This window comes from Hibiscus syriacus, unplaced genomic scaffold (genome assembly GCF_006381635.1).
Source record: "Hibiscus syriacus cultivar Baekdansim isolate YM2019G1 unplaced genomic scaffold, ASM638163v2 tig00004545_pilon, whole genome shotgun sequence".
Classification (NCBI taxonomy): domain Eukaryota; kingdom Viridiplantae; phylum Streptophyta; class Magnoliopsida; order Malvales; family Malvaceae; genus Hibiscus; species Hibiscus syriacus.
The window spans coordinates 26,421-42,794 of NW_024062019.1; the positions used below are offsets into that span (position 1 = coordinate 26,421).

Consider the following 16,374-nt stretch of genomic DNA (forward strand, 5'->3'; position numbering starts at 1 on the left):
AATCGAGAGGACATGACTCCGACCCTTGAGGAATACCATTTTTTGCTAAATTTGTCGAGTGTTAAAATGGATAATATATATTCACAGTCAATAAAAAGGGGGACATCATTTAAATCAAAGCTTGCAAAGATCTCGAGCATAAGTGATAAGCGGTAACAAATCGCTTGCAACGAAAGGGAGAAAATAAGGGTGTGACGTGGTCCTACCTACAAAAGATAGCCGAAGCACACGTAGATGAAAATGTACGGAGAGATGTGCTTGCTCTGGAGATATATGGTTTAGTAATTTTTCCAAAGTGTTTGGGACTTGTCGAGTTAGCAGTAGTTGACTTGGTTGAAAAATTAAAGAGAGAAACGAATATGGTCCCTGTAATTCTAGCCGAGACTTTCTGATATTTGAATATCTGTAGGAGGTTGGGTGGAGGTCGTTTTATGGATTGTACTCAGCTGCTTACTGTCTGAATTAGAAGTCATTTCTAGAAATAAGAAAAAGTTAACCCTAATCATTTTTTGAAAGATTATTCTCCCGTTATTGAATACCTTATAAAAGAATGGCCTGAAACGTCACAAAAAGACCAGTGGATCGATTTCTTCAGGAATCTGTAGAGTTAAAATATAGCATGGCGAACCTCGTGGCTGATGCACACACAAATTTTGTTTAAGTGTGGAGATTTAGATTGGATTATACTATTAGGACTGTGTGGGAGGAGTTAGGTACGCTTCTTTATTAGTCTTGAGACAATACGGTGCATGACAAATCGTTCCAGTGACTCATGGGCTAGCTGGTGCTGAATTTGATTATAAAGAAATCAATTATAGGAAGAAATTAAAAGATGTGGCTGATTCCTGGAGGTTGACTTTCAGGACCAATGTAGTTGGAGCGGATATTATGTTGATGCCTGACTATGAAGCCTGGAGAATTCAAAGGGTAAATAAGAAAATCCCTTTAGCAACTGGAGAATGATCAATGTAGATGAAAGAAAAAATGAGGAACATCCCTTCGAACTTGGAAATCCATAGAAGCGAGTTTGAGATGGAAAAGACTAAAGTTGCCAAAAGAATAGAAAAAATGGAGAGGGAAAATTTCATGCTAACTCTCGATGTTGAATTTCATGCCAAACAGTTTGTAATGATGAGAAAAAGAAAATATGTGGTGGAAGTTGATCTAGAAGACCTAAAAAAGGATTATCAAAAGCTATGACGAGCCAGAAGAGGATTTTGGTCGAGTAAAGCACCACAATAATGGGCTAGAGAATTAGCATTTGTAAAGCGACGAATTAAAAGTCTTGAGGTCGAAAATAAGTGTCAGATCAAGAGGATAGAAACTGGAAAGGAAAAAATATGAAAGCTAGAAGCCGATAAGAAAGAATTGATAAAGCAATATAAAGTCGGGGCTCGTAGAGTTCAAAGACTCAAAGAAGAGAAAGAAATTAGCCTAAAAGAATTAGAGGGAGCAAAATCGAGTCAGGGGTTGAAAACTGAGATGAATAGCATAATTGAGGATTTCAAATATAAAGATCGAAGAATTATAGAGCTTGAAGAGGAAAAAGAGTGAAAGAAGGATGAGATATGGTCTGAAAGGCTAGGATGGAGTCGAATCCTCGATAGAAAGCAGGAAGATATTGTATCATGGATGCAAAGATTCTCCTCAAAAAGTCAGCAAGTGGATGAGCTCACTAAAGAAATGGGAGAATTACAAATAAGATTTGAAGAAGAGCTAAACAAATATCGAGCCATGAATAATAAGCTTAAAAATCATGTATCAAACCTTGAGCAATCTCTACTTCAACTGCAAGTTCCTCCCGCGCCAATAGACTTAAGAGAAAGCCTTCCAGAAGGAAATCAAAGAGATGAAAGACGAACTCCAACAATGCTTAATTCAAATCACTAACCTAGAAAAAGAGATCAAACGCATCAATGTTGGGTGGAAAAACACATATGAACATTACCGCTCTCTGGTATAAGAACATGAACGCATGATGGGTGAAGCCATAACACAAATGGGTGAAGTTGCTCGGTATATGAATGAATTGGCCAATAGAGCTGAGATCATCCAACTCCAAACAAATCCATTTTCTGAATATTCGAGGGAGGTCAGTGCAATTATGAATGAAATAGTAGAGCTGAATCTGAGGGCTAGACCTTATATGCAACCGAACTCTTTTGTAATGAGTGAAACTTTTCATCCAATGAAAATTATTTTAAAATGGTTATTGCTTGGATCAACACCTTTTATTTGCATTTTGCACTTGTAATATTCATTATGCATAAACAATTCATCATTCATAATGCATTACAAATAATCTTCATTCAAATTTAAAAGAACTACAAAATTAATTTTTGAAGGGTTATGTGACAGACGATACTGGCAAGTAAAAATACCAATCCTTATCGCACACGAAGGAAAACCATGGATGCCAAGCTTGAGCAATTAAAGAAGGAAATGCAAGAAGATTTGTTAAGAATGCAATAAGAATGGGAGGCAAAAATGGAAAAGTCACAGAAATTAGTTATAGAACAAATCTTGCAAAGACAAGCTAGTATGGTGAATGATATTGTGACCAAAATGTTTGGGTTGCGTACTGAAACAGAAAAAGAACCAAGTACTACCACAGTTGAAACTTCGGGCATGCTACAACATAATCTACCCCGAGATTAGTTATCTTACCTAAAAAGCTTATTGAGCACTCTGCAAGATCTCCAGCAGTCAAATTTCAAATGGCCACAACAAGTCCCCAAAATAGCGCTCATGATTACATTGATATAGATCACGAGGAAGAAGAGAAATCTAATACTGAGGTGCCAGAACATCTAAAAGACTGGTGCAATCTAAAAGACTGGTGCAAGGTCTTTTTCAAATAAATGGGAATGTAAGGCTCTCAAGATGGAATGGATACAACAAAACTGAGCCTAGTGCCAGAATTAATCCTACCCCCATAGTTCAAAATGCCAGAATTTGAGAAATATGATGGGAAAACTTTCCTTGTTTCTCATTTGAATATGTTTTACCAAAGAATGATGGGATTTGTAAAGGATGATAGATTATTGATTCATTGCTTCCAAGTTAGCTTGATATGATCAGCTGGCAGATGGTATAACCAGTTGACCCAAGCCAAGATAGGGTCATGGAAGGATTTGACAAATGCTTTTAAAGAACAATACCAGCACGTTACAGATATGATGCATGATAGTGTTACTCTCCAAAACATGGAGATGAAATATAACAAGAGCTTTCGTCAATATGGTGGGTGTCGAATCCAAAAAATAATAATACATGCTTTGAGAAATATAAATTGTAGTAGCGATAAACAAGGTCGAATCCACAGGGATTGGGTAGACTTATTTTAATGAGAATTAAAATAAATAAAGGGGGTTTTGAAATTGAGAGAAATAAAAAGAAAAAAACAATATAATCAACTAAGAATTTAGAGAAATCAGTATCAAGCAAATATCCAACTAAAGGTATAATTTCAGAATTGGTTCAGAGAATTGATCATAGATGGAATGATAAAATCTTCTACTTTTCACTAAATTGGTTATGGTTATTGAGAAGCTCTAACAACCTGTCTCTCCTTAGTTTCTTGATAATCAAGAGAAGCTCTTTGATTATTTTCCTTGTTAATGAACAAACCTAGACAAGCTCTTAAGATTTAATCCACCAACAACATTAACCACTATAGGGACCACCAATTCTAGCCAACGAATACACAAGCTCGATTCATTTAGACTAGGTTATATATCTTCATAACATAATCAAAATCAACTATGTTACTTTACCACTAATATTAGAACGTTTAAACAACTACAGATTTAAAGTTCTAAATGGCAATTTATCAACATGATAATTGAACAACAAGCCCTTTGCACAGTCAATCAAGACAATAATTCTTAATAAAAACAGAAGATATATATATAGAAAAGAAGTAAAGGAACAAAGAAAATTATTTAGATCTCACAATCCTTGAAGAACCAAAACTTCAATTATCCTCCAGTTGGAACAAAAGTATTTAGCTGCTCATAATTGAAAGAACACCAAAACAAAAACTTAAAGAAAACTTAATGAAAAACTTGATGTAAAACTTATGCCTCTTATGAAAGCCCTAGCTCCCCTTCTATAAGGATTTTCCTATTCTAGATAAGGAAATTTCTCTTAAAGAAAATCCCACAAAAATAGGGGTTTTAAATGCCCTCATCATTTTTTAAAGATAAGAATAATTCAAAAGAGTCTTCCAGCCGTCATTAAACTCATTTCCCTTGTAAATTTGTAACCCTAATTTAGGGTTGTACAGACTGGTAAGGCACGCCCACGCCTTAACTGAAGACTTCTTCTATGATAGCTCAGGATGAATAAGCCGTGCCCACACCTTATGCAAAAACCTTATGCAAAAACCTCTTCTGGTCTTGCCAACTTCTTGAATTCTAATTTTTCCTCCTTAATTTGGGGATTTTGTGAAGATCGTGCTAATCATTATATTTTGAAATTGTTTTATCCAAATCTTCAACCTAATCCACAAAATATGAAATATAATCAAAATCCATGATTTAAGCAATTTTAATTATTCAAATATGAGGAAAATATCATAGAATATATGTCTAATATGCATCTTATCAAATTCCACCACACTTAAACCAATGCTTGTCCTCAAGCATACTATACTTCAAATTCATAACTCTTCTCAACATCTATCATTATTCTTCCTTTGCTCATCCCTCCATAATCAAAATAGTCATGCCTTAAAGACTCAAAATCTAGACACAAGTAAAGAATGAGCAATTCGTAGAAGAAATTATCATAAACCAACACACATGAATAATCACTCCATCAATCTTTTCAAAATCAAAATGCGGTGGGATCTAATACCCTCACATTGGATTCACTCAATACGCTCGAAGTGTTTAAGGGTGTCAACAAACTCTCAAGCCAAAACATAGAAAGCTTTTTACCATAGGCTTGCTAACCTATCACATCCCTACCACTAATCAATGAATTGAATGCACAAAAACCTCAGGGTCTTAAACAGGGTGTAATGGGGCTTAGGTGAAGTTTGGTAGGAAATGAATTTGAGCTGTTTTATCGATTGAGTCATACAAACTTATCCACATGGAACTCAATCTTCAAATGTTCTCTTCAAGCCACATAACTTTTTTTTTCATTGCATAATCTCTCTTTCTTTATTTCCTTTGCACAATTTTGCTTCTTTTTTTTTTCCTTTTTTCCTTTTTTCCTTTTGTTTGTTTTCTTTTCTTTTTTCAATGAAAGAGATTGCAAATTAAATCAGTATATTCAAACATCTTCCGATCTTCTCAAGATTATTTGAATTCTCATGTGAAGAAGCTCATACAATCCTCGAATTCAAGGTTCAAAAGAGGGGAAATTAACAAATGGGATTTGATATTTGCTTGTACCATGGTTAATTTCAAACAAAAAAGGCTCAGGCTCAAAATTAGCTTTCTAAGAATGATAATTAGGGTAGGCTCTTTACGAAAGCTAAAAGTGGTTTCACTTAAATGCCCTTATCTTTCTTGATGCATCCAATTCTAAAACGTGGTCTTCGACATGTATAACAAAGCAAGTTCTAGAAAAAATCAACTATGTATGGCAATCACTCAATCAAGAAATGGAGCATGCTAAAAATGAGTGCTCATTGGCCCTAAAACTCGTAAAAAGGGTAAACATGTATTAAATCCTACACATTTTTCATTTAATCAATCATCATGAGTAATCAACCAGTGTGTAGCAAATAAGAATTCAACTACTCAAGCTAATCCCCCATTATGCTTCAACTTAATTCGATAATTCAAAACAATCCAAATCATATAAGAACAAACATCGAAAGAGTGAAATTTCGAAGAGAAAAATCACAAAAAAAGAACTAAAGCATACTTGTTTTTTTCTTCAAAAAATTGAAGCAAAATTATGTTCAAAGTAAAACCATGTATGAAATACTCTCTCCCACACTTAATTCATACATTGTCCTCAATGTATCAAAAGTAGATGCTCAAAAACTATAAAAGAATAAGAGTAGAAAACTCCCCTGAAAATGTTGAGCATTAACCACGGTATCTGTCACGAGCTGGGGGTGAAGGTGTTGTGTGTCGGCTGGGTTGGTTCTCGGACTGAGTGGAGGGGTGGGTCGGGTGGAGCGGAGAGGACGACTGGTGGCGCACATTCTTCTGAAGGAGCACAAAAAATAAAGAAAAGATAAGGCACATTTATATTTAAAAAGTTTCTTTGAATCTTGTTTCCTGAACCAGAAGTGGTGTTGAGTTTAGACGTGGGCATGTCTTATGCAAAAACATCTTCTAGATAGTGAGAGACTTTAGGAATAATTCTGCTTTTGTAAGGCGTGCCCATGGGTTACAAAAATTCATCTTCTGACCTAAAGAGGAAAACAAGATTAATTGTACTCCAAAAAATCAAGGAAAAAATAAAAATAAAATAAAAAAAATAAAAAGAACGAAAATAGAAATTGAAAAAGGAAAAATTGGGTTGCCTTCCAAGAACGCCTTTCTTTAACGTCTTTGGCTAGACGTTGTAGCTTCTCAATCATTTTAAGTTGGGTACTTCAAAATGGTTTGACCAACAGTATGCACCCGAGGACCTTCATAAAAAGGTTTCAAACGATGATCATTGACCTTAAATATTTGACCTGTATCAAAACTTTGTGTTTCAACAATAGAGAAAGTTTTCCTCCACCTAATAGCTTCCTTGAACTCTCTAAGCATTCGAATCAACTTTTCTTCTTCTAAGCGAGAGAGTTTGTTGGGAATGATCACCAAAATATTTTTCTCTTCTCCTAAATATACATACTTCAGATGATTTGGCAAATGTTTCGTTTCCAATTTTGGTCACTGCACAAGAGAAGGAAGAAACTTGGTGTGAGAAATAGGTGACTCAATATAAGATACATCACACCTCATGGGTTTAAGTGATTATAGTTCTTGGATTGTATATTGCAAATCAAGATCCAACACAGAATTTTTCATGATTTCATACAACCCTTCAGAAGTGAAATTCATGTAGAGTGTATCTTTGAACTTGTCATCTTCATTTTGATCAAAAGTTTCCTGTGCTAGAGGGTTAATAACATCCATGAAAAAAAATAGAGGATATGTCACTGGGACATCTCATGGCGTCATAAATATTGAATTTAATAATTTCACCATCAAATTTCATGGTAAGTGTACCATCATCTACATCAATTTTTGTCCTAGCTGTTTTCAAAAATGACCTTCCTAACAAAATTGATGTTGATTTATAAGAATCATCTTCTTGCATATCAAGAACATAAAAATCTACAGGAAAAACCAATTCACTAACTTGCACCAAAACATCCTCTAAAACTCCCTCAGGATATACATTAGATCTATCAGCAAGTTGAAGAATCACTCATGTTTCTTTCAAAGGACCAACATTTATAGATGAATAAATAGAAAGAGGCATGATATTTTTTGAGGCTCTTAGATCTAACATTGTTCTCTCAATCCTAACATTACCGAGTTTACAAGGGATAGTAAATATACCTGGATATTTTCACTTGGGGGTTAGTTTTTTCTGGAGGACAACTGAAACATTCTCCCCCATACTTACCTTTTCATTACCCTTGAGCTTTTTCTTATTGGTGGATAATTCTTTAAGAACTGTATCATATCGAGGTACTTGTTTAATTACATCAAGTAAAGGAATATTTACCTCAATCTTATGAAATGTCTCAAGAATTTCTTTCTCTTCTGCTTCTTTCTTGGACTTAGCTAATCTAGAGGGAAAAATGAGGATTTATGACAAATTCCTTCGGTTTTTCACTTTTGAGTCCTTTAGGTTGGTATTTCTGAGTCTGAGGAGCAACAACTTCCTTTTCAGTTTCTTCCTCTAAGGCTCTCCCATGTGCTAATTGACTAGGTTCCTTCAAACTCCTTCCCACTTCTCAATGTGATTGAACTAACATTTTACTTTGGATTAATAATGGTTTATGAAGGTAACTTACCTTGGGATTCTAACCGACTCACGGAGGATGCCAATTGACTCATTTGATTCTCCAAATTTTGTATGCTTGTTATTGTCTCTTGCTGAAATTGTTGTGTATTTGTTGCAAGTGATTTGACAATTTCTTCTTGAGACATACCTGGCTTTGAAGAAGACTGCTCAGGTGGAAAGCGATGGGATTTCGATGGTCTTGGTCCATAGCTAAGGTTAGGATGATCCCTCTATCCTATATTATAGGTATTTAAGTAAGGATCATATTTCCTTTGTAGAGGATCGGGAAACCTTCCAACTGCATTGGCGTACTCATGAGAATCATCTTGAAGTGTAGGGCACATGTCAGTTGGGTGACCGATCGCAGCACATATCCCACAAGCTTTCACTTGCTGTGTTTTTCCTACAACTAGTTGTTGAAAAAATGAGGTGAGATGCGATAATTGATGTTCAATGGAGGACGAACCTACCTCATTCACCCTTATTGAAGATATGTCTTTCCTAAAGCCAAATTGTTGTGAATTGGCGGCCATGATGGAGATCAATTCCCTAGCATCATGAGGAGTCTTGTTCACTATGGCACCTCCATTGGTTGCATCCATCATCTTCCTCTCCATGGGTAGTAGTTCTTCATAGAAATATTGGGTGAGAAGTTTCTCAGAAATCCCATGTTGAGGGCAGCTTGGACACAGTCTTTTGAATATTTCCCAATACTCGTGTAGGGTCTCAGTATCTTTTTGTTTTATTTCATATATCTCCCTTCGAATGCCAGCGGCTCTTGAAGCAGGGAAAAATTTATCAAGAAACATCCTTACCATCTCGGCCCAAGTAGTTACAGAACCAAGGGTAAATAGAAGAGCCAATCTTTAGCTCTATCGGTTAGCGAGAACAAAAAACACGCAGTTTTATCTGCTCTTCAGTCACTCATTGCGGTCTCATACTTGAACATACCACGTGGAATTCCTTCAAATTCTTATGAGGATCTTCATTCTCAAGTCCATGAAAAGTAGGCAACAAATAAATCAAACCATATTTTAATTCAAAAGCTACCTCCAAAGCTGGGTAGTCAATGCAGAGCGGTTGTTGATTCACATTTGGTGCAACCAATTCTCTTAGAGTTCTTTCTTCGTTGGCCATTGTTCCTTCTATTTCAGAATCACTGGATGAATCAACCAAGTTGAGTGCAGATTCCAATTCAGGGGATGAAGAATAAGAAGCTTGTTTGTCGCGCAAGTTAGTTTCTTTTCTTAACATGCGAGCGGTCTTCTTGATTTCAGGATCGTATTGGAGTTCACCTGCACGAGAAGAACGGGGCATTAAAATACGTCTAAATGACACCAATCCCCGGCAACGACGCCAAATATTTGGTGGGTGTCGAATCCAACAAATAATAATACTTTCTTTGAGAAATATAAATTGTAGTAGCGATAAGCAAGGTCGAATCCACAGGGATTAGGTAGACTTATTTTAATGAAAATTAAAACAAATAAAGGGGGTTTTGAAATTAAGAGAAATCAATATCAAGCAAATATCCAACTAAAGGTATAATTTCATAATTTGTTCAGAGAATTGATCATAGATGCAATGATAAAATCTTTACTTTTCACTAAATTGGTTATGGTTATTGAGAAGCTCTAACAACATGTCTCTCCTTAGTTTCTTGATAATCAAGAGAAGCTCTTTGATTATTTCCCTTGTTAATGAACAACCCTAGACAAGTTCTTAAGATTTAATCCACCAACAACATTAACCACTAGAGGGACCACCAATTATAGCCAACGAATAAACAAGCTCTATTCATTTAGACTAGGTTATATATCTTCATAACATAATCAAAATCAACTATGTTACTTTACCACTAATATTAGAACGTTTAAACAACTACAGATTTAAAGTTCTAAATGGCAATTTATCAACCTGATAATTGAACAACGGGCCCTTTGCACAATCAATCAAGACAATAATTCTTAATAAAAACAGAAGATATATAAATAGCAAAGAAGTAAAGGAACAATCAAAATTAATTAGATCTCACAATCATTGAAGAACCAAAACTTCAATTATCCTCTAGTTGGAAGAAAAGTATTTAGCTGCTCATAATTGAAAGAACACCAGAAGAAAAAATTAAAGAAAACTTAATGAAAAACTTGATGTAAAACTTATGCCTCCTATGAAAGCCCTAGCTCCTCTTTTATAAGGATTTTCCTATTCTAGATAAGGAAATTTCTCTTAAAGAAAATCCCACAAAAATAGGGGTTTTAAATGCCCTCATCATTTTCTAAAGATAAGAATAATTCAAAAGAGTCTTCCAGCCATCATTAAACTCTTTTTCCCATGTAAATTCATAATCCTAATTTAGGGTTATACAGACTGGTAAGGCACGCCCACGCCTTAACTGAAGACTTCTTCTGCGATAGCTCAGGATGTATAAGTCGTGCCCGAGCCTTATACGAAAACCTCTTTTGGTCTTGCCAACTTCTTGAATTCCGACTAAAGGTATAATTTCAAAATTGGTTCAGAGAATTGATCATAGATGTAATGATATAATCTTCTACTTTTCACTAAATTGGTTATGGTTATTGATAAGCTCTAACAACCTGTCTCTCCTTAATTTCTCGATAATCAAGAGAAGCTCTTTGATTATTTCCCTTGTTAATGAACAACCCTAGACAAGCTCTTAGGATTTAATCCACCAACAGCTTTAACCAGTAGAGGGACCACCAATTCTAGCCAATGAATACACAAGCTCGATTCATTTAGACTAGGTTACATACCTTTGTAATATAATCAAAATCAACTATGTTACTTTACCACTAATATTAGAATTTTTAAACAATTACAGATTTAAAGTTCTAAATGGCAACTTATCAACCTGACAATTGAACAACGGGCCCTTTGCACAATCAATCAAGATAATAATTCTTAATAAAAACAGAAGATATATAAATAGCAAAGAAGTAAAAGAACAATGAAAATTATTTAGATCTCACAATCCTTGAAGAACCAAAACTTCAATTATCCTCCAGTTGGAACAAAAGTATTTAGCTTCTCATAATTGAAAGAACACCAAAACAAAAACTTAAAGAAAACTTAATGAAAAACTTGATGTAAAACTTATGCCTCCTATGAAAGCCCTAGCTCCCATTTTATAAGGATTTTCCTATTCTAAATAAGGAAATTTCTCTTAAAGAAAATCCCACAAAAATAGGGGTTTAAATGCCCTCATCCTTTTCTAAAGATAAGAATAATTCAAAAGAGTCTTCTAGCCGTAATTAAATTTTTTTCCCTTTTAAATTCGTAACCCTAATTTAGGGTTGTACAGACTGGTAAGGCGCGCCCACGCCTTAACTGAAGACTTTTTCTGTGATATCTCAGGATGAATAAGCCGTGCCCACCCCTTATGCGAAAACCTTTAATGGTCATGCCAACTTCTTGAATTCTGATTTTTCCTCCTTTATTTGGGGATTTTGTGAAGATCGTGCTAATCATTAGATTTTGAACTTATTTTATCCAAATCTTCAACCTAATCCACAAAATATGAAATATAATCAAAATTCATGATTTAAGCAATTTTAGTTATTCAAATATGAGGAAAATATCATAGAATATATGTCGAATATGCATCTTATCACAATACGCACAACGCTAGAGAGATATTGCCACCCTAGTGTATCCACCACTTGTTGAGAGAGAGTTCATAACAATGTTCATAGATATGTTAAAATCTCTCTATATAGATCATATGTTAGGGGTTGCAACCAAAAGCTTCTATGATATTGTGACGTGCGGTGAAATGATTGAGAGAGCACTAAAGAAAGGGCAAATAACAATAGCCAAAATCCTACAAAGAAGCCATATGTGAAAAAGAAAGAAGGAGAAGTGAACAATGTAAATTTATCCATGAACAAGACAAAGACTGGAAATTCTTCATCGCAAGGGGAAACTCAGCGTGAGAATAACGCTGAAAGGATGTCATTCACTCCAATACCAATGACCTAAACTTTTCCAGAGATTACTCCAAGCCCACGTAGTGTCACCAAGATTCATAGATCTGATTAAACCACCTTATCCAAAATGGTACAACAAAAATGAGAATCTAATACATTGCTGGTCACCACTCATCAAGGTCCTAACCACTGTCGATTGCTATCATCGGTCATTGTCGACTACCATCTTCAACATTCATTAAACCATTAAATTTTTATTTCATCCCTTTTGACCTCTCAAACGAGAATCTAGGTTCATTTTATCGAAAAATAAAAGATAGAAAATTGAAGAGTTAAAAAAATAAAATTTGAAATGATGTATAAAAAATTAAAAAGTCAAATTAATTTCTTTTGTAATTAACTTCATTTTTTAATATACATGTGAACCTATTATTTTTTTGACATCTTCAAATAATGATAATTATCAATATTAAATTATAAATATATCAAATTAAATATTTTTATTATAATAGTAATAATAATCTGAAAACTGAAATTTAAGAGATTTGACTGAAGGAAAATATAGAGATCGCCCTGATTGCAGGTTTTGTGAAGGTAACGTGGCCATTGCAATTTCAAGCAATACATGGAGTAGAAAACTGGAGACTTTCCACACAAAAAAGGTTGATTGTTGATATTTTTTATCTCTTATTTTCTGGTAAAATCTAAAATGGATATTAGATTTGTGTTTGAAAGATTAAAAGGTAGTGAATTAAAATTTTTTGGCATCCAACGGCGATCGTCGATGATAGTCAACTATGATAGGTGACAACAATCGATAATGGTGATGAGTGGCGGCGGCCTATGACATGAACTTTGATTTGATTCAGGGTCAATTGATGTTTTATACAAAGTTTAAGGATCAAATTAGTATTTTATGTAAATTTAAGATCAAATCACTATTCTGTCTAAAAATCAGAAATTAAATTAAAATTTAACTACTTTTACTAACGTATCATATTAGTAAAATAACGAGAGTTAACATCCTATTAATTAAAATAAAACGAACTGAAACTAAAAGTGATCAAAACTAATATTTTTTCAAATCGATGATCAAAATTGAATAAGTAAAAAATATAAGGGACAATCGATGTTGTTTATCTTTTAAAATTCGAGATATTATTTTATGAGATTAAAAATGTTATTATTTTATGAATGACAATAAATATTTTATGAGAGCTTATATTTATAAAAGTTAAATTAGCTAATGATTAGAGTTCCGATGTTAAATACTAAAACTTTATAAAATCAAATGAGTTTAATGATTAAATGAATTATTATTATATCTAACTGTTTTATATTCAAGCATCAATGATTACAGAATATTCGAGTGTTTAATAATTAATTGAGAATATTTAAAATAAATATTATTACTTAGAATTATTTTAGATTAATAAAAAATAAAATTTTATAAATAAATGTGTTTATTTTATATTTAATTTAAATATTAATTATTATTAAATATACTTACTCTCTTTTAATAAAATCACTCTTATTTTTTATTTTTTATTTATCTAAAATGATTATAAATAATATATATTTTAAAGATTTTTAATTATTTAACAGTAAACTTTTAAATTTCTTGTAATCACTTGAACCCGAAAGGTTTATGGATAAAGACATAAAACCACTCTTAATTAAAACAACGACTTGCAAATTCATTTTACAACTGATTACCTAAATTTTATTTGGAATATATGAATGGTGTAAACTAGTTTATTAATTGTTTTTATAAATTTAGACTAAATATAAGATAATATTCGTAATAATTTGTTCAAAGATTATTAATTTTTTGATAATAAACATTCAAACTTAAAATATTTAAATGCACCATTGCCCCTTGAAATATACTATTTATATTGAGTTGACCCCTAAAGTATTTTTCGGAACATTTTATCTCATAAACTTTAAGTCATTACTTTATTTACCCCAAATCTTTAACTCTGTTAACAAAAAGTTAGTGATCAATCAGAACACAACATGTCACCACTTCATTTTAATTTTCTTTTTTAGAACTCAATAAATAAAATAAATAGTGTTTTATCATTGGATGATGTTGGCACGCTCGACGATATTTGATGAGTACGGTAAACGATGAACACCATAAAATTAAATTATAAAATTGTTAAATACTCAAAGTATAATTATAATTTAATTAAAAATTAAAGTGTAATTTAATTAAAATACAATAATTCTAAAAAAAATAACTTTTTATACATTTATTTTAATCAAATTAATTCAAATATAAATTTGGGAAATTTATAAACCTTAGTTTATTTCAATATCTTTTTAAGCCACCGCCGTCGTCACTAGTGCAACCAATCCCTAAAGTAAGTTTTATTAATTACCCCTAACTTAAATTCCTCAATTAGTGTACTTAGAAAAACCTAATAATCAAATTAAGTATCATATTTACTAAATTACAACTCAAATTAGAACAATCTAACCCTAATTTTACATTTGATTCGTATCTGGTAAATCCAATATTGATTTCCAGATTGTTGTCCCGTCGTCCAAACCAGTACACTGGTTCCTTCGTATCGGTACATGAGCATGCCAATATCGGTAGCCTATGCGTACCGGTACGATATCTATACACTACTTTTAGAATTTAATTGGTATTTTTGGTAGAAATTAGGGATTAAATTGTAAAATCGTGAAGTTGGCAGACCATTTTAAGAAGTGCAGGAAGTTCAGTGACTAAACTCATGGTTTACCTATTTTTATTATGAGTTGAATTATAAATTCCCCTCCCCGTATGATTTTCCAGATTTCTGATCTACTCGCCGTCCGACCACCTATCGACGAACCGAAACCACCATCGTGTTCGTTGTCGATCGAGGAACAAAACCCCTTAAACCTTTCGTCGTGAATCGTCGCCGTTCGTCGTTAACTTCAGTCGGAAGTATCATCGATAATAACTCGATTTCAGTTGGTTTTTCGTCAATTCACGACGATCCGGTCATCCGTTTACGACACCTCCCGCACCATCGTGTTCCTTGTGACGTTCCAAGTCTACCGGTGTCCTCTTTGTCTCTATCGGCGGCGGCGCGTGAGGAGGTGAAGTCGTCAAAGTTTCTGACGTTTTGGAATCGAGCTCTCTGCCATTCAAAATTATGAACCGAGCTTTGTAAGTGTCTCAAAATCGCTTAAAATAATTTTTAGAAATTTTTCCGGGAATTTTCCGACACCGTAGCACTGTTCACGCTCCACACGCGCCACCCCCGAGAGTGGGCATCGTCTGGGTGATAATTTAGTAATTAATTTCTGTTTGGGTGCTGTTTGTGTAAAATTCAGGTGTTAGTTTGGTAAATATTTGCAGAATGTGGCTAATTTGGTAATTAATTTCTTTTAGGGTGATATTTGTCTAAAATGGTTAACTGTTGACCGTTGACCGACTTTGACCACAGTTGACCATAACTTTGACCGACGTTGACCGGGCATTAAACGACCTTTGACTTTGACCGAGTATACCTATCCTGATGTTTTTCGACGTTCCAAATCCGATTCTGCAGTCCATTTTTCGAAATTCGGACCCAAAGACCTCAAAATTGCCAGTCAAACCCGTTGACTTTGATTTTGACCGAAAATTCCAAATTTTTGAAAAGTCATATTTTATTTTTTTGACGTCCCGAATCTGTTTTTGGGGTCTATTTTGCCAAACTCGAACCCGATAAGTTGTTTTTGACTAATTTATTACCCGATTCGATCCGTTTATCGCAATTAAGCTCCGTTTTTTTTATATAATTTATGTTGATATGTATCTGAGGAATTATTGGAAGATGATTTCAAGATCGATGGCTTTCGAATGGAATTTATATGGTCGATCAATATTGCACAAAAATCGAGGTAATACTTTACTACCTCTTTATGCTTTATGGAATATGTTGATATTGGTAAATGCATGAATAAGATAATGTTGGTCACTTTTGTGAAGTTGAATAATTTATACACTCGATATAAATGTGGTAGAAATTTTTTAATTAAATACGGATCAAATGACTAATATAAGAGATTTAGGAATTGTTAGAATTAAATTACAAGTTTGTGATTAGTGATAAAGAAATCAACCATGGATTTGTAGCTTATATTTTAAATCATCAAAGGTTAAATGTTAAAGGTACTTGGATGGGAAATTATGAGAATATTCCGGTAGGATAAAATTACAAAAATACCCTTATATTGTAGGATGACAAGAATTATCCCTGGAAGTTGGTTAATAACTCTGAAAAGACATATTGATCATTACATGCCCTTAGACTACAGTCGTACTCTTTGAGCCGGAACTCCAAGGTTAAGTCCCTATCTGTAACTAAGCTTTATCCGTTAAGACTCTACCTTTGCATAAGGGAATACCAGTAACATTTAGTTGAATTCTGTAAAGTACCTCACGAGCCATGTGAGAGTTTTTCAT

General features: G+C 33.6%; 1 protein-coding gene across 1 annotated transcript; it reads right to left on the bottom strand.

The window, feature by feature from the left end:
• Positions 1-6,050: 6,050 nt before the first annotated feature.
• On the bottom strand, positions 6,051-8,792 carry LOC120195161. Its single transcript, XM_039197256.1, has 5 exons — positions 8,266-8,792; positions 8,123-8,184; positions 7,985-8,066; positions 7,591-7,756; positions 6,051-6,173 (listed from the first exon to the last, which is right to left on the bottom strand). Exons 1-5 carry the CDS (start codon positions 8,790-8,792, stop codon positions 6,051-6,053), a joined length of 960 nt encoding a protein of 319 aa, XP_039053187.1.
• Positions 8,793-16,374: the final 7,582 nt, after the last annotated feature.

Bases quoted from the DNA above. Each gene is read 5' to 3' on its own strand.
- LOC120195161 (XM_039197256.1), bottom strand. From the start codon at position 8,792: ATGGTAAGGATGTTTCTTGATAAATTTTTCCCTGCTTCAAGAGCCGCT. The intron at 8,185-8,265 runs GTTTCCCGATCC...TCCTAACCTTAG, and splicing joins TACGCCAATGCAGTTGGAAG to CTATGGACCAAGACCATCGA. The intron at 8,067-8,122 runs GTATGTCTCAAG...CAACAATTTCAG, and splicing joins GCAGTCTTCTTCAAAGCCAG to CAAGAGACAATAACAAGCAT.